At 39.1% G+C, this 25198-nt stretch overlaps 1 protein-coding gene across 2 annotated transcripts in view; it reads right to left on the bottom strand.

Annotated features, from left to right (window-relative positions):
* Positions 1–25198, bottom strand: part of fibcd1 (fibrinogen C domain containing 1) — a 367422-nt gene that overhangs the window by 186563 nt on the left and 155661 nt on the right. For both annotated transcript variants that reach the window (XM_034192108.1, XM_034192107.1), the window contains one exon: positions 11442–11578. In XM_034192108.1, the coding sequence (XP_034047999.1) occupies positions 11442–11578 (137 nt within the window). The remainder of the gene's footprint in view (positions 1–11441; positions 11579–25198) is intronic.

Below are 25198 nucleotides of genomic sequence, written 5' to 3' on the forward strand. Positions count from 1 at the left end.
TTCCTACAAACACACAAAGTGAATAATGTGTAAATAATTTAGAGGTGATTCAGCAGAGGGAGTGCTTTAGTTAAGGCACGTGAAGATTACACTGTGAAACAAATCGTTATCTAGTTATCTAGAGCAATCTAACTGTGCAGATTAAACAGCTAACAGATACAGCAAAACACCGCTGTGCTCCGGAACAGGAAGTGATACGATACCGCAGTGAGAGCCAACCACCAGTAGAGGGTCAAATAAAAGGGTTGAGTTCTTCAAAAAACTGTTGAGGTCTGAGGTCTAAGGTATGAAGTAATTCTGGACTCACACGCTCCCATGCCACCTTCTGCACAACATCACTTCGGACCTCATCTGCTCTCAGCCTCAGAGTGCATAGCTCTGACATGTTCAGCTAAGTTCCTGCATGTCTGTGAGATCCCGTTCTCACTCTGCTCCTATTTGTGACTGCGCATGGCCAAGAACTGTTTCCAAGAACTGTTTCCAAGAACTGTTTTCCAAAAAGTGTATGAGCTCTGATGCAGAACCACCAGAACTTTCCAAGTCATTTTCAAAGTTGAGTCCAGCTTTATTGGAACTGCATCACAAGATGCGCGGCAGCTGACCTTTGATCTCTGATGAGAATTCATGAATTGTAAACGTTCCTGCCTTAAGCCAACAGTGAGCTGTTGTGTTGAGGGCTCCCAGTGTTACGAGTGCAATCACTCACCTCTGTTCTCCTCCCTCCTCCTAGTTCCTCATCCACCACTATATGTGGGCCCGGTCTCGGCTCAGTAGGCTTCCTCCAGCTCAGCACCTCAGTTATTTTTATTGAAAATAAATCTCTTTTTGTTCACAACCTGTTCTGGTTCTTGCTCCCTAGTGTTCAAGTCCATCACCTGTAATGGTCTGGTCCCATCCGGACCTCTAACCACAACAATTTTCCACTCATAGCTACAAAAGCCTACAGCTCCTTCAGAGTTATCATGAATGTCTTGGTGGCTTCCCTCAATCATCTCCTTTCTGCATGGTCACTCAGTTTTTGAGAACTGCAGATTCCAGATATTTTTACTATGCAATGCCATACTTCACAATTGATGCAAAAGGCCATAACATATTCAGTGACTTTGAAATGTTTATATATCCATTGCGAGACATGTCTAATGAAAACTAGCAGTAAATTGAATTGTATTAATTTAAATCCTATTGCAGCTGGTCTGCTCTGTGTAAGCCTGATCCCGTCAGATCTCAGAAGCTAATCAGAGCAGGATCTGGTTAGTACTTGGATGAAAACCTCTTTGGAATACCAGCAGCTGTGTGTGTTTCTCCAGGTAAAACTGGAGTTGCATCAGGAAGGGCATCCGGTGTAAAACTTGTGCCAATTCCCAATGCGGATCGGGCTGTATCCGCTGTGGTGACCCGGAACAAACACAGAGAGCAGCCGAATGAACAACAACAACAACAACGACATGTTTAGTTTGTCCAATAACTTTGAAAATCTGAAAATCTACCCTGTGCAGTTGCCTACCTTGTCACATCTGTGTCACTGTCCAATTACATCTGGGTGCCAAAATTCAACTCCTCATCCATGCTGTGACACCTGGTATAATGAATCAACTAGGAGACTGCGTGTTGGAATGAAATACATTATTGACCTTGTGTGCCCCGTAGCTGCTATAGTAACCACGGAGGCCCAACAGGAACCCTGATCATGACACACTGCTGAAACATGAAGCCTTCAACAGCGGACCACATGGAAGAGGTGATGGCTTGTCACCCATCGGCTGCCAAGGCAGCTTAAGGGTGCAGCAGGTCCGCAGACCCCAATAGGCTGAGATTTTGCAGGTAACGGACCAGGCTAAGGATCGGTCAAGAACCGTGTGTTTCTCAGTGGGCAATGACATTCCCACATTAAGCAAACCCATGCAGAGGCATGTCCACCATCCTGTCCAGGAATGGATCATAGACAATCTGCCTCACCACTGACGGATTGCCACGATGATGACAACAATTTCTGGACCTGACTCTATCCATCTATTAGATAGATAGCTATACACTCGATGCATTTTCAAGAGTACATGAAAAAACAAAGAACCACAGTAATACAGCAGCTCTATGCAAATTAAGACTTTACACAACCTGGAGTAAAGTGAAAGTAAGACATTTTGGCTTCTCTTCATCAGTTCATCAATAATATTGATATAATGGTTGAGTGAATCCTTGTCATTTGATTGGTGTTTTACATGTCACATGACATGGATTAATTCATCCTATTTGTGTTGCTTTGCATTTGCATTGCACGACGATTTGATTGTTATAACTGACGCTGCTAATTTTTATAACACACACATACACACAAAATCCACTCTGCTGTAAGCTGTCTGGATGCATGAAGAACTCTTCAGATGAAAAGATGACGTGATTTTTGGCTGGACTGAGGAACTACACAAAGTGTTTTTTGCCTTTTTTTAATTGAAGTCTGAAGTCAGTGCATGGCATCACTGGACTACATGTCACAATTTGGACTTCAGCAGCCGTGGAACACCAAAATGTCAGTCCCTTTTCTGTTGTTTATAAATTAATAAAATATCAAATGACAAGGAATTATTTTAGTCATTATATAAAACAAACAATGAATGTTTTTACATTCTTTGAATGTAACAAATATTTAATTTGGTGAAAGCTGGAACACACCATTCAACAACGAAAAGCTGAGTTGAATGGTGTGTTCCAGCTTTCACCCCATGAAATATTTGTACCATTGAACTCAAACATTCATTATTTGTACATTATTGTAGCGCGTCCCTGAAGAGTTTTATGAACAAGGTCAAAATCAGCTCTTTGATGTTTTATTCAAATGTGTCACATGTGTGATGTTTTACTCAATGTGTGATGGATTTGAGTCAATGTTTGTTCACCTCGCTGTCTGTCATTCCCAAAAGACGCGATGCTTCCAGTATGCAGTCCCACTTAAACAACTTTACTTTAAGCAGGGTGAGAAAACTGAGTGATGTTTGATCAAAGGGTGAAAAATGCACTTAAAGGATCTCTAAATATCCCATTTCTATCAGTGCTCTTACCTTTTAAGAATACAGACATCCTCTCAAGATTCACAAAACCGGGAAAAAACTGTCTGACATCCAGTCCGATAATGTACACGTTTCTTCCCCCCGCCCCCCCATTGGTATCTCACAACAAAGAGATATGCACACACAACATGCCATTTAAAATTTCACATTAGCACATCAGCAAATATCAGATGAATTTCTTTTTTTATTTAATTCCCCCATTTATTATGATGGCGGTTAACAAAAGGCCTTGCCACTGACACTCGGGCTGAATGCGCTTTGTCGTGGATTTTGTTGCCCCTATCTCTCTCCTTTGGCTGACATTCCTTTGAGCAGGCTACGTGTTGACATTCTGACTTAATACGAGCACACGACAAACATTCTCAAAAGAGAATATCAAAGAGAAGAGGTGGTTTCCCGAAGGTTCAATTGAAATATGTGCCCTTTGTTCTTCAAAAGATCCATTAAAGACCTTGATGAGATAAGACGAGGTTCCCTGCATTCTCAATACAGATGTTATCACTGTGGCTCCATAGAAAATGTAAAAGAAACTTGTGGGTTACAAAATGAGCAAATAAAGCAGATTTTGGAGGTAAATACACTTGATTTTTTTTTTTTTCATATTTGGATTTACTTGATTTGCATCTTGATTAGAATCCTGTCCAAAATTTAACTTGTTCCATACATTCATGTGCATGCATGCATGTGTGTGTGTGTGTGTGTACTGCAGTATGACATTTGACCCCAAGACCTTGATCTTCACCCAAATGAGAATGATTGGCTGACCTTGCTAGGGCAATTCTGGAATGAACCTCCGTGAGTTTCACATTTTGTAATTTAATGTTCCTCATAATCCCCCTGCACTTCGCAGAATGCACGGCGGCACCAGCAGAGTTCCAGTGTCTCACAGCAAATGTAAACAATGGCTAGCAAAGATGTGGATGGCGTTGATCCAGCGAGTTCATGAGCGATTATGATGATAACACATTCTCTCAAGTTGGGAGGGTTATCTAGAGGAGGGGTAGCACCTGTAATGGACTTCTGCCATGCCCTGATGTTGTCCATACTTCCTGAGGTGTGTTTACACTGCGCCCTGGATTGGAACTCTGCTGAAATTGACCTCTCACGTGACTCACGGACCATGAGGTGGCACAAGATTCACAACTGTGAAATAGAGAAGTTGGGCCAAATCGTGTGGAATTCCTTGACTTAACATTAATCTTGGAACCAACCTTCAATGACATACGAAGTTTGGTAGAAACCAGAAAACAAAGGACCTGGGAAAAGTATGCCAGCAAAAAACACAACAAACATCACTTTGACCCGAGTGATTCATCTTTGGAAAATTTAAACTTACTAGGTAAATCCAAGGCTCCAGATCCAGATTGGTGGGCATCAGACATCTCAGTTTGCTCTTGTTGTTATTATTTTTATTATTATTAATATCTGACCCCAGTGAAACCTGTCAAGTGTAATTCTGGGGTCAGTCTACATAGCAAGTTTGGTGGAAATTGGCCAAAACATCTCACAGAAATAGTGGAACAAACAAACACACAATCAGTGTAATGTTTCTGTTACTTTTATTGCATGGTAGATGAATGCAGTTCTTCAATAATGTGTAATTAACATCCAAATGGATGTTGGACAGGTTAGAAGGTTTCTATTATTGTACTAAATTAAGTGAAAGCAACATCTCATTAAGGAATCTGATGCAGTTTAGAAGTGGATCGCGGTCAACTCAAATACCTAAAAAGCATGAAAAGGCATTGAATTTGTAAATCTAAAAATAAGGCCTTAATTCATAATAAAATGTCTTATGAGTGTATCCGGAAACTATTCACAGTGCTTCACTGTTCCCAGAATTTTTACATTACAGCCTTAGTCCAAAATGGAGGAAATATGTTTGTTCATTCAAAATTCTACTCACAACAAAAAAGACAAAATGAAAAAAAAGTTGTTTTTTTGTTTGTTTGTTTGTTTTTTTGCAAATTAAAAATAAACATCCCCACAACATGATGCTGCCACCACCATTCTTCACTGTAGCGATGGTGCCTGGTTTTGTCCAAACATAATGCCTGGCATTCATGTCAAAGAGTTCAATTTTTGCTTCATCAAACCACAGAAGTTTGTTTCTCATGGTTTGAGAGTCCTTCAGGTGCCTTTTGGCAAACTCCAGGTGGGCTGCCACATGGCTTTTACTAAGGAGTGGCTTCTGTCTGCCCACTCTTCCATACAGGCCTGATTATTGGATTTCTGCAGAGGTGGTTGTCTTTCTGGAAGATTCTTCTCTCTCCACAAAGGGATTTTGGAGCTCTGGCTGAGTAACCATTATTATTATTATTATTATTGTCACTCAGTTTAGAGGGGCAGCCAGCTCTAGGAAGAGTCCTAGTGGATCTGAATGTCTTCCATTTATGGATGATGGATGCAACTGTGCTCATTGGAACCTTCAAAGCACCAGAAATGTTTTTGTACCCTTGCCCTCATTTATGCCCTGAGACAACCCTGTCTTGGAGTTCTGCGGGCCAATTGTTTGACTTCAAGCTTGGCTTGTGCTCTGACATCTACTGTCAACTGTGGGAACTTGTGCCTTTCCAAATCTTGTCCAATCAACTGAATTTACCCCAGGTGAACTCCAATTAAGCTGTAGAAACATCAAGGTTGATCAGTGAAACGGGATGCACCTAAGCTCAGTTTTGAGCTTCATGGCAAAGGCTGTGAACACTTATGTACATGTGATTTCTAAGGTTTTTTTTTTTTTTTAAATCTCAAAAAGACTTTTTCCACATTGTCATTATGGGTTATTGTGTGCAGAACTTTGGGGAAAATATTAATAATAATAATTTCATCAATTTTTCTAATAAGGCTGGAAAAAGTGAAACGCTGTGAATAATTTATAGATGCACTGTAAAGCAGTGCATATATATATATATATATATATATATATATATATATATATATATATATATATGCACTGTAAAGCAGTGCATATATATATATAGATTAGTTAATATGGAGGAAAACAAAAACCTTGTTTTTTTGCTGGAATGCTTGGAGCAGACACTTTCAGCTAGTTAAATTTACTACACAATTATTGTAATGTCTGTCCTAAATTTAATTTTGACTTTCGGAAAAAAAAAAAAAAAAAGTCTGATAACACTTGTTCTGGGCTGCTTTCAGTTATTTGAATATTTACAGTGATTTATAGTTTTTCTGCAATGAGACAAATTTTAACCCAAACTCTGTGCACAAATATAGGGTGGTAAGGTGAGGGGACAAATGGAAAAGGAGAAAAACTGTGTGACCAAAAAAAAGGAATTTGAAAAGTTTTTCTTCCATTACATTTTTTCTGAGCAGTTATGTGTCAAACAGCCTCCAAAATTTGCATAATGATTTGCAACTGAACTTTAGGGGAAAGTGGTTGGATGTGGATGGATGAGAGAAAGCCTGCAGTTTTGTCTTTTTCTCCAAATAAAACTGACAAATGTTAAGAACAGTGTAGTCTTTCTATTTTGCCAAGGTATTAAGCTACCTAGATTCTGTTGTTGAGGATTTCCCCATTTCCTTTCTCCCTGCACAGGGAACAGTTGTGGCTATAATTCATTATATTACATGAATAAAGCAGGTGTACACTCAAACCTGAACCTGTTTCTTCTTTTACTTTTGTTACAACTTACCATGTTAATTTCAGTGGTGGGCACACTTCTGATAATCCAATAACAGATAATTATCAAAGATAATGTTTTCTTTATCAGATTATCTTTTTAGATAACTTTAAAAACCAGGCATACGTTTTTAACTTATGGTTCAAATTTTAACCAAACAAATTTTGGACAAGTTATTTAAAATTACTGTCATGTCTGAGTTTTATTAAGTGAAAATATCAGATATATGTTTTAGTTTTAAAGTAACGTGCTAATTTTTAAGGTTTTGTGAGCACATCCTGTGACCCGCAATGCATTTTGGGTAGGATGATGTAATCTCAGTACATCACGACAGGACAAATGCATTTCAGACACTCTGTTCAGGCTCCACGGACAACAGCATTAAACTCTAGTGCCTAAAACTCTCTTGAACCTTATTTCTTTTTCAAATTCTCCCATTTTTTGCATCCAGCCTTATTTCCTTTAGAAATTTCCTTGACAAATAATATCAGTCTATTAGGACGTCAGGTTATGTGTTACACATATACACGTGTGTGTATATATTTTCCAACTTATTCCCATTGATGAAACTTTTCATTTTCTGCCTGAAAGCTTATTAGATGAGTGTGTTCAGGGCTCCGTTTGTTTACAAAATACACACGTGTTACAGACCTTGAAATCCAACAGCAGGGATTGATATTATCCAAAGATTTATGAACATACAAATTAACGTGCTTACACTTTATCATGATTTTCTCCGTTGTGAGATATGAAAGTGTCTTATCGTAGCATTCGTGTGTATGTGCATTATAACGCAGCGCACGAGCGACATTACGATATTCTTCAGAACGACAACATACACAACATGCATCCAGCAGCAGACACGCTGCTGTCATAGACAACTGCCTGTAAAGTTTTTTGGCAAGTTATAACTTTCTAAACAGCGTAATTTGTAATGAAAGCCACTTCATTTGTGCGGCTCTTTCGGCACCATGTTTGTTTTTCAGAGACAGCAGTAAGCTCCTCCTACCCCTCCAAACGGAGGGATTTGTAGCCCTTCGCCTTCCCCTCTGCCTCGCTCCAGAAAGAGGCACTTTTACCCAGAATCCTTTGCGATCTGTCTGTTTGTTACAAAACTTCAGGATTAGTGCATTACTCAACATTAAAAGATATATGTTATATTTTAACTTTGTACAAATGACATAATTGACATTAATGGAGTTATTCTATCGGTATTAATGTGATTTATAATCAAAACCATAAGTCAGCATGACATTATTTTTCAAGACCTGCGCCTGACCGGAGTGTCATAATTGATAGAGAGTTGGCTTTATGGCTGCTCTTGGAGTGCCTCTGTGTTGGGAGCTCTGTAGTAAATAATGGCTTCTAGCAGGAGCAGAATGTAGAAAGAAAAGTGTGGTCTCATTGTTGGGGTCTGTTTTTATTTTTTAATATTATTGTAAGCAATTAAATTTGTTCTACTGCTAGTTGTAGATGTGTCAGAGGTAATATTGGAATTTATCTGTTATCTGTAACTTTCTATACATTTTTGGGTGGTTTATTGTTTTATCTTTATCTAAGATAACTTTTCAGTTATCTGATTATCTGTTATCGAAGTTAATTTTTTGGTTATCTGTGCCCACCACTGGTTAATTTAAATCAATGTGCAATTATCCGTATCAACACAGTACTCTCTAAAAAGTGATAATACAGTATATGAAACAGAACAGTGCTTTAGAGGCAGTAACAATCTATGGTGTACAACAAAATACATACATACTCACTCACACACACACACACACACACACATATATCTATATACATAAAGGGCTACATCTGTCTGTCTGGGATAAACTCCCAAACTATAATATGTAGCCCTAAAAACTATACTGGTACCACTTTTTTTAAAAGTTGAACTGAAAATTACCCCATAATAGTCATTTATGTAAGACCATACAGTGTTGTACCATGTGCGATAAACTCCCAAAGTATAATATGTAGCCCTAAAAACGATATATATTCTGAATCATGACATGGGGAACAAACTGGTACCATTTTTTTTTTATGTTGAACTGAAAATTACCCCCAAAATAGCCATTTATCAAAGACCATACAGTGTTGTACCATATGCTTTTCATGCTGCCACTTCTGTCTGTTTTTCTGTCTGTCCGGGATGAACTCCCAAACTATAATATGTAGCCCTAAAAACTATATATATTCTGAATCCTCATGACATGGGGAACAAACTGGTACCATTTTTTTTTTAAGTTGAACTGAAAATTACCCCAAAATAGCTGGCTGTGGGTATGACCAGGCAGATTCAAATGTCCAGCCCTGTATATGTGTTGGCCATCTCTGTTTATTTAATCACTTTCTACAGCACACTCAGCACAGCACAGCCACAGCACACTCAGCAAAACAACATGCTTAGGCTGATGCTGTGGGTATGAACAGGCAGATTCAAATTTCCAACCCTGTATATGTGTTGGCCATCTGTTTATTTAATCCCTTCCTTCAGCTACTTTATGTTCTCAACTGTTAAGCACCTGACTGTCCTATGCAATTTTCCCTTCCTGTCTGAATACATTCATTTTATGTTTATAAAATTGCAATGTAAAAACTGTGAAATACACCACTACCTCAATTTTGGTTCATTGATATTTACATTTACTGTTACCTACCTTTTGTGTGGAATTTTGTTATAAATGTGATTGCAAAACAAAGTCTGCATGAAGGACTTCAAATGTGTTTGTCTTTCAACCAAGTATTTCCACTTAGTTTGGGGAGTCCACCTCTTATAGTTCTGCTGGACAAACTTTAGCCCATTAACTATTATATTTATAAGACATCAGCATTACAAAAACAAATGTTGGGCAATTGTTTTGATTAAAATGATTGGCATTTGGCTTATGTCTAAAACAGGTTAACCCGGGCAACGTTGGGTACCCCAGCTAGTGTATATATATATATATATATATATATATATATATATATATATATATATATATATATATATATATACAACCCCTGGCAAAAATTATGGAATCACCTGCCTCGGAGGATGTTCATTCAGTTGTTTAATTTTGTAGAAAAAAGCAGATCACAGACATGACACAAAACTAAAGTCATTTCAAATGGCAACTTTCTGGCTTTAAGAAACACTATAAGAAATCAAGAAAAAAAAAGATTGTGGCAGTCAGTAAGGGTGACTTTTTTAGACCAAGCAGAGGAACAAAATATGGAATCACTCAATTCTGAGGAAAAAATTATGGAATCACCCTGTAAATTTTCATCCCCAAAACTAACACCTGCATCATATCAGATCTGCTCGTTAGTCTGCATCTAAAAAGGAGTGAACACTCCTTGGAGAGCTGTTGCACCAAGTGGACTGACATGAATCATGGCTCCAACACGAGAGATGTCAATTGAAACAAAGGAGAGGATTATGAAACTCTTAAAAGAGAGTAAATCATCACGCAATGTTGCAAAAGATGTTGGTTGTTCACAGTCAGCTGTGTCTAAACTCTGGACCAAATACAAACAACATGGGAAGGTTGTTAAAGGCAAACATACTGGTAGACCAAGGAAGACATCAAAGCGTCAAGACAGAAAACTTAAAGCAATATGTCTCAAAAATCGAAAAATGTACAACAAAACAAATGAGGAACGAATGGGAGGAAACTGGAGTCAACGTCTGTGACCGAACTGTAAGAAACCGCCTAAAGGAAATGGGATTTACATACAGAAAAGCTAAACGAAAGGCATCATTAACACCTAAACAGAAAAAAACAAGGTTACAATGGGCTAAGGAAAAGCAATTGTGGACTGTGGATGACTGGATGAAAGTCATATTCAGTGATTAATCTCGAATCTGCATTGGGCAAGGTGATGATGCTGGAACTTTTGTTTGGTGTCCAATGAGATTTATAAAGATGACTGCCTGAAGAGAACATGTAAATTTCCACAGTCATTGATGATATGGGGCTGCATGTCAGGTAAAGGCACTGGGGAGATGGCTGTCATTACATCATCAATAATTGCACAAGTTTATGTTGATATTTTGGACAATTGAAAGGATGTTTGGGGATGATGAAATCATTTTTCAAGATGATAATGCATCTTGCCATAGAGCAAAAACTGCAAAAACATTCCTTGCAAAAAGACACATAGGGTCAATGTCATGGCATAGGGTCAATGTCAATGAGCAGATCTGATTTGATGCAGGTGTTAATTTGGGGGATGAAAATTTACAGGGTGATTCCACAATTCTTTCCTCAGAATTGAGTGATTCCATATTTTTTTCCTCTGCTTGGTCTAAAAAAGTAACCGTTACTGACTGCCACAATCTTTTTTTCTTGATTTCTTATAGTGTTTCTTAAAGCCAGAAAGTTGCCATTTGAAATGACTTTAGTTTTGTGTCATGTCTGTGATCTGCTTTTTTTCTACAAAATTAAACATATATATATATATATATATATATATATATATTCTATATGTGTATGGAGGGGGGGCAAGATATATAATAATAAAAAGACAAATAATAAAAATGTTTTGGATGCCAATTTTATCAATAACGTTCAAAAGCAATACTTCATAAATGAAATGCTTAAAATCCTGCCTTTTTTTTTTTTTTTTTTTGCAAAAGAAAAGCTAAAATTAAATACAAATAATAACTGCATTGCATATTTTAGGGACTGAAGATGTATCTGTGTCCACGTTAACAGCTGTGACTCTGTGCTGCTCCGTGACTCACCGTCCAGCCTCCTCCATCTGTGGTCATGTCACAGTAGACCTGGAAGCCTGCAGGGTGGTGGACAGGAAACACAGAGTAGATGCCATCCTCTCTCTGACCGCTGGCGTACAGATCACCACAGTCACGAGGACGTGAGCCTGGGGAGAGGTGAAAGAGTGCACCGAGGTGTAAAGTGAAATCGGTAATAAAAAGAAGATGAGCAGAACATGGGATAACACTTGTCACACTCTGTCCTGCATTTATAGCCAGGGACAAGAGAGTCACTTAGGTGCAATAAACACGAAGGGACAGTTGCAGTTCCAAATTGTAAAGAATTCCTGTCAAAATACTGTAAAAAAAAAAAAACCTATTATTGTTGGTTTGCTGTGATTATACCAGCAGTCTGAAATTACTTATGTATTGTCAAGATTATTGAAAAACAATTTAACCCATTTCACAAGTGTGTAAAAGAGGCAACAAACACATTATTTGTATGTAAATATATTTTATATACCATGCCACCAGAAAGTACACTTTTTCCACATTTTGTTATGTTACAGTCTTATTCTAAAATAGAGAGAATTCATTTTCTTCCACAAAATTCTACATTAACACTTTACTTGAAGGTATCGTCATAACAGTGACATGATACTGTCATAACTGTTACATGACAGTCATGAAGATGTCATAAGCTTTATGTCAATGTCATAAACATCTATGACTGTGTCATTAAGTGTCATTCGTTTTTGTAACGACAAGTTGACAACTCGGCATACAAGCGAAGACCAAAAAGGCCAAAGACAACTTCTGGTCATGTCACTTTGATTAAAGTCAATTTGTTATAATCAAGACAACCCAAAAAAATGTCAAGCTGTCATTATAAAACCGAATGACACTTAATGACAACAGTCATAAATATTTATGACATTGACATAAAGTTTACGACACTTTCATGACTGTGTCATGTAACAGTTATGACAGTGTTATGTCTGTACTATGACAATACCTTCAAGTAAAGTGTTACCAATTCTACTCACAACACCCCATAATGACAAAATGATTTTTTTTAAATTTATTAAAAATATAAAAGTAAGAAATCACATGTACATACAGTGAGGAAAATAAGTATTTGAACACCCTCTAAGTTCTCCCACTTAGAAATCATGGAGGGGTCTGAAATTTTCATCTTAGGTGCATGTCCACTGTGAGAGAAAATCTTAAAAAAACAAAACAAAAAAAAACAGAAATCACAATGTATGATTTTTTAAAATAATTTATTTGTATGTTACTGCTGCAACTAAGTATTTCAACACCTGTGAAAATCAGTGTTAATATTTGGTACAGTAGCCTTTGTTTGCAATTACAGAGGTCAAAAGTTTCCTGTAGTTCTTCACCAGGTTTGCACACTCTGCAGCAGGGATTTTGGCCCATTCCGCCACACAGATCTTCTCTAGATCAGCCAGGTTACTGGGCTGTCACTGAGAAACACGGAGTTTGAGCTCCCTCCAAAGATTTTCTATTGGGTTTAGGTCTGGAGATTGGCTAGGCCACTCCAGAACCTTGATATGCTTCTTACAGAGCCACTCCTTGGTTATCCTGGCTGTGTGCTTCGGGTTATTTTCATGTTGGAAGACCCATCCACGACCCATCTTCAATGCTCTAACTGAGAAAAGGAGGCTGTTTCCCAAAATTTCGCAATACATGGCCCCGGTCATCCTCTCCTTAATACAGTGCAGTCGTCCTGTCCCATGTGCAGAAAAACACCCCCAAAGCATGATGCTTCCACCCCCATGCTTCACAGTAGGGACGGTGTTTTTGGGATGGTACTCAGCATTCTTCTTCCTCCAAACACGGTGTGTGGAATTAAGACCAAAAAGTTCTATTTTGGTCTCATCTGACCACATAACTTTCTCCCATGACTCCTCTGGATCATCCAAATGGTCATGGGCAAACTTAAGACGGGCCTGGATGTGTGTTGATTTAAGCAGGGGAACCTTCCGTGTCATGCATGATTTTAACCCATGACGTCTTAGTGTATTACCCACAATAACCTTGGAAACAGCGGTGCTGAAACAGTTCTGGGCTGATTCCTCACCTTTCTTAGGATCACTGATAGACCACGAGCTTTTTCCATTTTCTAATACTTGCTCCAACAGTTGATCTTTTTTCAACAAGCTGCTTGGCAATTGCCCCATAGCCCTTTCCAGCCTTGTGGAGGTCTACAATTTTGTCTCTGGTGTCTTTAGACAGCTCTTTGGTCTTAGCGATGTTAGTAGTTGAAGTCTTACTGATTGTGTGGGGTGGACAGGTGTCTTTATGCAGATAACGACCTCAAATAGGTGCTTCTAATTTTGAATAATAAGCAGAGTGGCGGTGGACTTTTTAGAGGCAGACTAACAGGTCTTTGAGGGCCAGAATTTCTGCTGATTGGCAGGTATTGAAATACTTATTTGCAGCAGTAACATGCAAATAAATTATTAAAAAATCATACATTGTGATTTCCGGATTTTTTATTTTTTTTTTGGATTATGTTTCTCATAGTGGACATGCACCTAAGATGAAAATTTTAGACCCCTCCATGATTTCTAAGTGGGAGAACTTGCAAAAGCGCAGGGTGTTCAAATACTTATTTTCCTCACTGTAAGCATTCACACCATCTGCTCAATATTTTGTTGATGCACCTATGGCAGCAATTATACTATGAAGTGTTCTTTAATATGATGCCACAAGCTTGGCACACCTATGTTTGGCCCATTCCTCTTTGCAGCACCTCTCAAGCTCCATCAGGTTGGATGGGGAGTGTTTGTGCACAGCCATTTTTAGATTTCTCCAGACATGTCCACTCAGATTCAGGTCTGGGCTCTGGCTGGGCCACTCAAGGACACTCACAGACTTGTCCTGAAGCCAGTCCATTGAAAACTTGGCTGTGTGTTTAGGGTCATTGTTCTGCTGTCCAGTCTGATGTCAAGAGGGCTCTGGAGCAGGTTTTCATCCAGGATGTCTCTGTACATTGCTGCATTCATCGTTCCCTCAATCCTAACTAGTTTCCGAGTTCCTGCCATTGAAAACCTTTGTCTCATCACAACAGAGAATTTTGTTTCTGATGGTCTGGGAGTCCTTCAGGTGCCTTTTGGCAATTTGCCTTTTACCAAGGAGTGCCTTCCATTTGTCCAGTCTACCATTCAAGCTTGATTCATGGATTGTTGCAGTGATGCAGCAATTTCAAGGATGATCATTGGAAACACGACGCACCAGAGCACAATTTTGAGCTTCATGATAGAGACTTTTTCCATAGTCATTATGGGGTATTGTGTGTAGAAATGTGAGAAAAAAAAGGAATTTGATCCATTTTGGAAAAAAGGCTGTAACAAACATATGTGGACAAAGTGAAGCGCCGTGAATACTTTCCAGATAAAGTGTATTAAAACTTATCAGATAATGGTCAACAAGTTTCTATTAAAAGTTGTTCTGCATAATCCCCAGTGTAACCGTCAGTGATCAGGTTGTGTTAAGAAGATAAAAAAACAAGGAATAAAGAAAAAAGCTGAAGACACTGTGGGGCAAAATACATCAAGTGCAGCAAAGACAAAATGAGAGGAAAAATAAAGAGTGAGAGAACACGCAAGGGTGCAGAAATAACAGAAAGGCAGAAGGGCGGAGTGGTGACACGCAGCTTCATAAAAGAAGCTCATATATAGCACAGAGACTTGAGATAACATAAGGCGCAGGAAAACTGAGAGACAGAAGTACAGCTTATTGGGGGAAATATAAATGTGAGTGATGCACTGCAGGCAGAAACAACCAAGTGCAGGGAGTATATAACTCAGAGAAAACAGAATTCAGGAAAAGCAGCATGGAGGAGAAGAGACAGGGAGTCTGTGAGCTGCGGCGGAACAGGCGCACCTTTGTCTGTGAGCGAGAAACCACAGTCTCACAAGGGATACAAAATCTATTCCCCAGGAAGCAGGAAAGGAAGCATGTGACAGATCACGCTGACATACATTATGCATGGCAGCCTTCAGTGGGTCAAAGCCCTGAATTTAAAACCATCGGGAGAGTTCCTGAAAAGGCCACATAGGAGTTTTGTTTTTGCTTTTTTTTTTTTCTTTTTTACAGTGTCCATGCCAGAGTTTGATAAGCTTTGCCTGTCATCATCTCACATAAATGGCAATATTTTACCCTTCTTCCTTCGCTTTTCAGAAATCTGAGGCTGTTTTTTAAGCAGCGCATTATGGATCGACAAAAAATCTTTATTCAGGATGTGTCATGATTTGTTGACGCGCACTGTGGACTAATAAGCCTTGCTGTGACCTCAGCTAAGCCGGGACTGGCCTGTGGCTCTGGCAACATCGTTCAAGAGGTGCCTAGAGCAACAACAGAAGAATGGAACAAACATTGTATGAGAGGCTACTTAAATGGTACACATAAGGAATAATGAACAAAAACAAAAAAGAGGGAATGTTGGGGCATTCATGACTGAGGGGTGTGTCGCATGGTGCGAAAAGCAGTTTGCAGCATCCTTAGGTTCGAATCCCATTCTGGTGACCGTTGTTGCATATCTCTGTTTCTTGTCCCTATAGTAAAGGCTGAAAATTGGCCACAAATATATATATATATATATACACGAGGTCTGTTAGAAAACTATCCGACCTTTTTATTTTTTGGAAAAACTATAAGGATTTGAATCATGTGCACTTGCATCAGCCAAGCTTGAACCTTCGTGCGTATGCGTGAGTTTTTTCATGCCTGTCGGTTGCATTATTCGCCTGTGAGCAGGCTTTGAGTGAGCAGTGGTCCACCGCCCTCATCAGATTTTCATTGCGAGGAAAATGTCTGAACAATTTGGAGCTTTGCTGCATCAAATTTTTCCAGAAACTGTGAGAGACCTCCAGGTGGAAGCCATTCGGAAAATTCTGACGGCTTTCAGGGACGATTCTATGGGGATCACACAGATTAAGGAGTGTTATAACCAGTTTAAAGACGGTGCACAGTGGCTGAGGGTGCGCCGCGCTCCGAGCGGCGATCAACAGGCTGAAACGACCAGATCATTTCCAAACTGAATGCTGTTTTGACCCGGGACGTCGTCTGACTACCAGAGAAATGGCAGAAGATGTGCACATAGCACTTTTTCGCCACATTCCACTGTTACAGGAGTTTTTGTCATGGAAAGAGGAGCGTAGGAAGTCGCCACGGAGCCGCTAATGGCGCAGGACAAAAGCACCTCCGTGTTGGTCTCACAGGACATGTTGTAACATGCCCAGCTCTTGCACCATTCGGAAGATTCAGACGGCTTTCGGTGGCTTTTCAGTCGTGTGACTATCCGAGAAATTGTAGACGAGCTGAACATGCCACAACATGTCCTGTGAGGCTTCATCACGGTGTTGCTTTTTGTCCCGCGCCATTAGCGGCTCTGTCCCGACGCGTGAATTCCTCCGCACGTCTTTTTATGACAAAAACTCCTGTAACAGTGGAATGTGAATCCGACGTCCCGGATCAACACAGCATTTAGTTGGAAATGATCTGGTCGTTTCAGCCTGTCAATCACCGCTCAGAGCGCGGGGCGCGCTCCGCCATTGTGCGCCGTCTTTAAACCGGTTGTAACACTCCTTAATCTGTGTGATCCCCATAGAATCGTCCCTGAAAGCCGTCTGAATCTTCCGAATGGTTTCCACCTGGAGGTCTCTCACAGTTTCTGAAAAATTTGATGCAGCAAAGCTCCAAATCGTTCAGACATTTTCCTCGCAATGAAAATCCGACGAGGGGGACGGACCACTGCTCACTCAAAGCGTGCTCACAGGCGAATGACGCAACCGACAGGCGTGAAAAAACTCATGCATGCGCACGAAGGTTCAAGCTTGGCTGATGCAAGCACACATGATTCAAATCCATATAGTTTTTGTAAAAAATAAAAAGGTCGGATAGTTTTCTAACAGACCTCATATATATATATATATATATATATATATATATATATATATATATATATATATATATATATATACAAAATTAATAGTAATCTAAGTCAAGAGACGAGGATCAAGCATAACATATGATTTGTATTCACTGAAAACATCATTAAAAACAATTACAAACTAGATGCACTCAGAGAGTGCAAACCTCCGCCAAGGCCATGGGGTCACTGACGCCATAACATCTATACACCGTGGAATCATTGAACCTAAAAAAGTCTAACAATGATGTTTGCTCAGTAGTAAAAAAAAAAGTTTCATCTGCTGTGACTGGATAGCATGTATCCGTAGTGCTTGGCATCACAGTTTATTGCAACTTGCACCTTTCCCAGAAGCTACTGTCATCTGAGCACTGATATTGATATTGCATGTGCTTATAGACAAATACAATTAAGAGACAAAATTCAATTTATTATTCAACTAAACTGCAAATATAGGAATTTTTTAATATTTATGAAACACTTCTCTAAACAAGGCCATAGGGTCACTGACCCTAAAGAGAGTCCCTCCTTGGCACATTGATCTATTTCTTTTTGTCTCTTTCTCTAAAATTGTATATAATAATCATTAGATTATTAATATATAAACAAAAATAAATTTAAGAAATATTACAATTTGAAAACAAATGCACCCGAACTTGATGGCAGCTGCAACTGCTTAATGCTAACTTTTAACATTGAAAATACCATAGACATGCTAACGCATTAGCATCAGGATCCGGATCATGATCCAGATCACCACTAAAATTTAATCACTTGTTCCTCTTGTCATTTCCAACTACTCCACAAAATTTCATCAAAAGCCGTTCAAAACTTTTTGAGTTATCCTGCTGACAGACAGACAAACAAACAAATGCGACCGAAAACATAACCTCCTTGGCGGAGGTAATTATATGTATACTATAATTATATGTATACTAATTTGAAATTACAGTTACATATATTTAAATAGAAAATACTAGCTGATTCCCCACCTCAAGGCGGGTTTGATTCAGAGACTGAAATGAAAACTTCATCTTCACCAGCTATCACCTCCTACCTATCCTGGATTCCACAGGATTGCGAGGGCATGACTAAAGCTGCCTCAAGAAGAGACAGCTGCTACACCCTGAAACTACTACTACTAAAGCGCTGAATAGCCAGACATCACTCTCTGTATGTCTCAATTCTGCAGTGCCTCTCCCCTTAACTACTACTAGTACTAATACTACTTCTACCACTACTAGTATTAGTTGTACTACTACTAAATTGGTCAATTTGGGCTCAATTCTGCTACACGAAAGTGTCTCACCCCTGAACTACTACTAAAGTGCTCAAAAGCCTATATCCCACCTTGTATGTCAAAGTATGTGTATGCCAGTGTTGGCTCAATTACAAGTTGCCATTTGGACAGGAGAAGGATATAGATGTACCCACATACGTGTCTGGTCATATATAGATAAACCAGAAAATACAATAATAATAATAATAATAATAATACCAATTGTTATTATTATTATTATTATTATTATTAGTAGTAGTAGTAGTAGTAGTAGTAGTAGTAGTAGTAGTAGTAGTATTATTAATTTTGTTCCCTAATGTTTTGCATTAAATATGATTGTAATATTCAATTCAGTTAACATTATTTTCTGCTTGGAACTTCAAGTGAGTGTAGCGTGCATCCACACAGTACACCAAACTAATCACACACACCCCCACCCTGTACACATAGCAGAAAAAAAATACATAAAATTAAATTTATAAATGAGCTAAGTCTAGTAAACAAAACAATAGCACCTCAATAAAGGAGGAACAACAAATATTAATTAAAACTAGCCCAAGAGGATTCAGCTGTATAAAGGTCTTATGGATGCAGAGACACAGCTTGACAGGGTTCTATTTGTCCTGAAAATATGTGCCCTGTATCTGTGTTCCTGAGGGTTAAGAGGCAGAACTGAGTAAATGTGTCATGTCCAGGGTGATCTGAACAGCTTTCTTCTTAGTCCTTCTATTGTATATGCTGATAAGCAATTCTTGCTCATCCAATAATTGTGCTGCTCAGCTTTATGATTGTGTTTAGTGGGTTCCTATGAATGACAGTGCTCCAAACCAGGAAGTGATATTCAAGGTGATTATGGACTAAATGAAACATTTGTAGAATGCTCTAAGAAGGGATTGGTGAACTTTGAGTCTGCAATGTTTAAAAGGAGGCTTGGAATGGCACTTGGCACTTGGAATGGATGATAAAGTTGAGCTTATGATCAATAAAGTTGAGTTTTTGATCAATAATTGTCTCGAGGTATTTGTAAGTTTCAACCCTCTCTTTTTTCTGATAGCTGACGGTCAGAATGGGAATGGTGGAGGAAGCCTTAGAAAACTCTATTATTAGTTATTTTGTGTTAGTGACATTCAGATCACAGCAGTTCCACCTACACCAGTCTGAAAAAGTGACCAGCTCAGTCTGCATCTGAATTTCAGGTTAGACGTCTAAAAATTTCCACAATTCTGTATCGGTGTATATAAAAATACAGATTTTTAAAATTTTCCAAGAATTTTCGTGACTTTGACCTTTAACTTTGAAAATTTAATAATTTCTTGCCTATCAGGATATACATCCTCTATAAACATTTCAAAATATCTGGAAAGCAAACAGGGATTAATCACCTCTACCCAACATCGTTGCTGTTACTTGTCTACACCATAATTCTATAAGACCCACATCTGTGTGTCTAAGTCAATTATTGTGTCCGTCATAAAGTTGTCATTTTAAAGTAACATGTAGATTACTTGTAAAATTGCAGGAAGATTTTTTTTTTTTTTTTGCAAACTATATAACTATAAGTATGTTCCCCTTAACATTATAAATCCCATTACTCAGACACATTCAGCTCATGCTGTTAGCTCTTTAGAAATCGTTTTGGTTATGCGCCTTACCATTACATAATGTGATGCTAGTGACTTTTCAAGCTAACTGTATCCCATTAGCCTAGCACTATGTGACACCAGTTTCCATCGGGTTATGTGACATAAGTGACTTTGCATGTCAGCGTTAGCCCATTAGCATCATGTTATATGATTTAAGTTTTCAAGACGTGAATGATTAAATCCATTGTGATTCACTGCTTTTAGTTTCTCCCCTCGATAAGATCCTCAGCCAACACAATTATTATTTTCTTTTTCAGTACATTATTAATCCTGTTGCTCACAACTGAGATGCTCAGCTCATGCTAACACCAAGCTAGCTTCAATCAATAGTCTGTAAAGACTAACTTTACTTTACAAATGTGGACACTGTACAACACAATGACAGCATTGACCAATTATTGACTATACCTGGATTAATTTTGAAGGAATTTGGAATATAGATTTTAAATATTTTTATTGTGATGAATTTTGGCAATATTAAAGTGGATTTATCCACAGTGATTGCATTGTTCAATATATTACTAACTTGTGTTTTCTCTTAAACAACAAAGGTCTAACCATATTGCCTTAATGTACTGAGTCCACCTGGTCCAAATTCAGAAAAAAAAATGTTTCCTTTTGAACCTTAGCAAGAATGACAAATCTTCAGTTATCTATATATTATTCTATCTTGTGAGCAGGGGTGGTGGCCAAGTGGTTAATGTGCTTGGTTTCAGTGCAAAAGGTTACGGGTTCAAATCCCACCCCTGCCACATTTCTCCATGTAATGTGGAGTTGCGTCAGGAAGGGCATCCGGCGTAAAACCTGTGCCAATTCATCATGCAGATCCACCTTGGATTTGCTGTGGCGACCCCAAGTGCAAACAAGGGAGCAGCCGAAGGGACTTACTTATTCTATCTTGTTTTAGAGTGCCCACCAAAAGTATTGGTTCACTTGATATTTCACACATTTTAAATTGTTTATGTCATTTCAAATAAAAACAAAATAATAATAATTCAGGCTTCTCAATATAAAATAATAAAAAATAAATCAATAAAATGATCTTCCTTAAACTCACTGCACATCTCCACAACTTGATATAAATTAATTACAAATATTAAAGCCAAGATGATGGGTTGTATAAGTAATGGAACGATTTGGAAAAAATAACCTTAAATAATCAGTTTTATTGCCAGTTTTTCTTCAGACAAGTCAGGGGATGGATACATGAATATTTCCAAGTCACTGAATATATCTTGGACTTTATTTACATCAACTATGAAGAAATACAAACAGTATGGCACTCTATGATAAATCTGTGTGAGGTAGACAGTTCCGAAAAACTGAGTGACTGTGCAAGAAGAACAAGAGTGAGGAAAGTTACCAAGACAACCCAGAAGAAGTTATAGGCTCTTGTGGATGTGACTGGAGAAATTGTGCATAGTGCATGTTTTGTATTTTGTATCACCAGTTATACAGCTTCATGATGAAGTGGTATAGAGGAGATTTTTCTTAAAAAAGAAGACCTGAAAGTTTGCCAGCAGATACATCTGAGATGCAAGCCTAGATTTGATGTTTTGGTGAAAGAAATTCCTAATGTCTTACAGGCGTTGTGTCCAGGGGGTGTTGTAGACTCTGAATCCAAGGACAAGCATGAGCCCCAATGCATCCTGAGGCCTATACAGGACTTACTTCTGTTTCATCAGTTGTGGGTGGCTCTGTATTTTTCAGCCTGCAGAAAATCTTTGCAACCAACATTAGACAAGTTTTTTGGTAATCTGTGGCACATTTGGATTCCACTGCCTCAAGAAAACAATGCAGCAATACCATGCCTGACTATGGTTTATTTTAAGACCCACATGCCTATTGATCTGCAGATGACAGCATATAGTCATGCTACTGAGAGAAAGTCAGTGCTGGATGTAAAATGACAACTACACTGATTAGAACGAAGCGGTGCTGCACACAGCTTTGTGCTAGGTGTCTGATAAGGGCTCAGAGGCTGGAAATTCTTCATTTATAGAGGAGGCTTAATTGTTTCAGCTCTCGAGAGTATTTTAATATGCATGCGTGTCCATAAATTATATGCATGCATGTCCATAAATTGCATGTGCATTTATGAATCAGATTTGTGCGTTGACAAAACCCTCACACATTAAGTCACTGTGACACACCAGGCGTTGCACAGTCAGGACTGCACTCATCTCATGCGCGCCCTCTCTGAACGGCTTATTCAGTGGCACCCATTGTAATCGTCTCCAACCATGCACGTGCCACGCATCTATCTTCCATTCATGCCTGAGTCTGCTTTCTTGTTTTCAAATGCACTACTGACAAAATTGAATACAGAAAGTGGAGCAATCACAAAGAAGCCATTTTTGTATGGTTCCTGTAAAGAATTCTGTATTTGCTTGTAAATATGTCCGCCGGTAGAAACACTGTGCATTTGTATGGCAAAGTCGAATCTGCAAATTCAAAGTAGTGCCCCCATGGTGAGGTTGATCTCAATCACAAAACCCTGCTGCAGCTGGAGCTGAGAACGGCTTCACTGCTGTCAGAAGCTGCATCGCATAACTTTGAAAATCTTATGTGTTTTTCATGGAGTCCAATACATTCGGTACAATCATCAAAACCATTTAAAATAAAAAAGCTGTTTCAAGCCGAGTATTTATAAATGAAAAAATAAGACACTTTATATAACAGCTGAGTGGATCCTTGTCATTTGATTGGTGCTTTGTATGTCAGATGACATGGATGACAAGATATTTTTTTTCACTGCACTGAGGATGTACACTCTTTTTGGTAGTACACGCACGCACGAGCGCCGACCCAGTTGCGTGTGCGCGCGCACGGATGACAACAGCACGATGATTTGAGAGAGCTAAATGAAGCTGCTCATTCTTGTAACACACACATAAACACACACACACACACACACACACACACAAAATCAACTCCACTGTAAGTAGGGAGGGGTGTTATTTCAAAAAATGTGGAAATCTATAAATGTTTGCATGGAATATGGAAATATACATGGAATAAACCATAGCAGGATACATTTTGAGTCATTTGGTTCCAAAAACCCATATGGACGGAGCCAGTGAAGATATCACGTTCAAAAATCGGCAAAAATATCGACGAAAATGTCATATCTTGAGAACCGCTGTACCTAGAGACTTGAAATTTGGCTCCAAATGTCGTTTGACCCCAAGTTTATATTCAACTTCTATAGTAACAATAAGCCTATCTGGTGTTTTTTTTTAAGTGTAATTGACAAAAAACCTAATTTCAGTACATGCACTCAACAAAAATATAAACGCAACATTTTTTGGTTTTGCTTTCGGTGACGATGCTATGAGCATCACACAGATTAAGGAGTGGTACAACCGGTTTAAAGATGGCCGCACAACGGTGGAGAGCGAGCCATGCTCCGGTCGGCCATCAACATGCTGAAATGACCAGATCATTTCCAAAGTGAACACTGTGATGATGTGGGACCATCGTGTAACTATCCAAAAAATTGCAGAAGAGGTGGACATCAGCACTTTTTCGGCACATTCCACTGTGACAGAAGATTTGGCCATGAAAAGAGTTGCAGCGAAATTCATGCCGATGGCTTTGGCACAAAGCTGATGGAGCAAAAGTGCCTCCGTGTTGAAGTCTCACAGGACATGTTGTGACATGCCGAGCTCTTCCACAATTTCTTGGATAGTCACATGACTGAAAAGCCACCGAAAGCCGTCTGAATCTTCCGAATGGTGGAAGAGGTGGGCATCATTTTTCGGAGTCCAGCATGTCCTGTGAGACTTCAACATGATGACGCTTTTGCTCCATCAGCAGCTTTGTGCCGAAGCCATCGGCATGAATTTCGCTGCAACTCTTTTCATTGCCAAATCTTCTGTCACAGTGGAATGTGCCGAAAAAGTGCTGATGTCCACCTCTTCTGCAATTTCTCAGATAGTCACATGATGGTCCCACATCACCACAGCATTCACTTTGGAAATGATCTGGTCATTTCAGCATGTTGATGGCCGACTGGAGCGTGGCTCGCTCTCCACCGTTGTGCTGACGTCTTTTAAACCGGTTGTACCACTCCTTAATCTGTGTGATGCTCATAGCATCATCACCAAAAGCCGTTTGAATAATCCGAATGGTTTCCACCTGGCTGTTGCCCAGTTTCTGGCAAAATTTGATGCAGTCGCGCTGCTCCAGTTGTTCCGGCATTTTCCTTGCAAAGAAAATCCGACGAGAGACTACACCCATCCTCACACAAAGGCTGCTTCCAAGCAAATGACGCAATCGACAGGCGTGAAAAAATTCACACATGCGCACGAAGGTTCAAGGTTGGCTCATGCAACCACACGTGATTCAAATCCATCAGGTTTTTGAAAAAAATAAAAACGTCCGATACTTTTCTAACAGACATATATATATATATATATATATATATATATATATATATATATATATATATATATATATATGTCACAACCACAGATCACGTGTAACCACACCAGCCCAGGACCTCCACATCCAGCATGTTCACCTCCAAGATCGTCTGAGACCAGCCACTCGGACAGCTGCTGAAACAATCGGTTTGTATAACCAAAGAATTTCTGCACAAACTGTAAGAAACCGTCTCAGGGAAGCTCATCTGCATGCTCGTCGTCCTCATCCGGGTCTCGACCTGACTCCAGTTCGTCGTCATAACCGACTTGAATGGGCAAATGCTCACATTCGCTGGCGTTTGGCACATTGGAGAGGTGTTCTCTTCACAGATGAATCCCGGTTCACACTGTCCAGAGCAGATGGCAGACAGTGGACCAACATTCCACAGGCCACAATTGACAACCTGATCAACTCTATGCAAAGGAGATGTGTTGCACTGTATGAGGCAAATGGTTGTCACACCAGATACTGACTGGTA

Source organism: Thalassophryne amazonica, chromosome 17 (genome assembly GCF_902500255.1).
Source record: "Thalassophryne amazonica chromosome 17, fThaAma1.1, whole genome shotgun sequence".
Lineage (NCBI taxonomy): Eukaryota > Metazoa > Chordata > Actinopteri > Batrachoidiformes > Batrachoididae > Thalassophryne > Thalassophryne amazonica.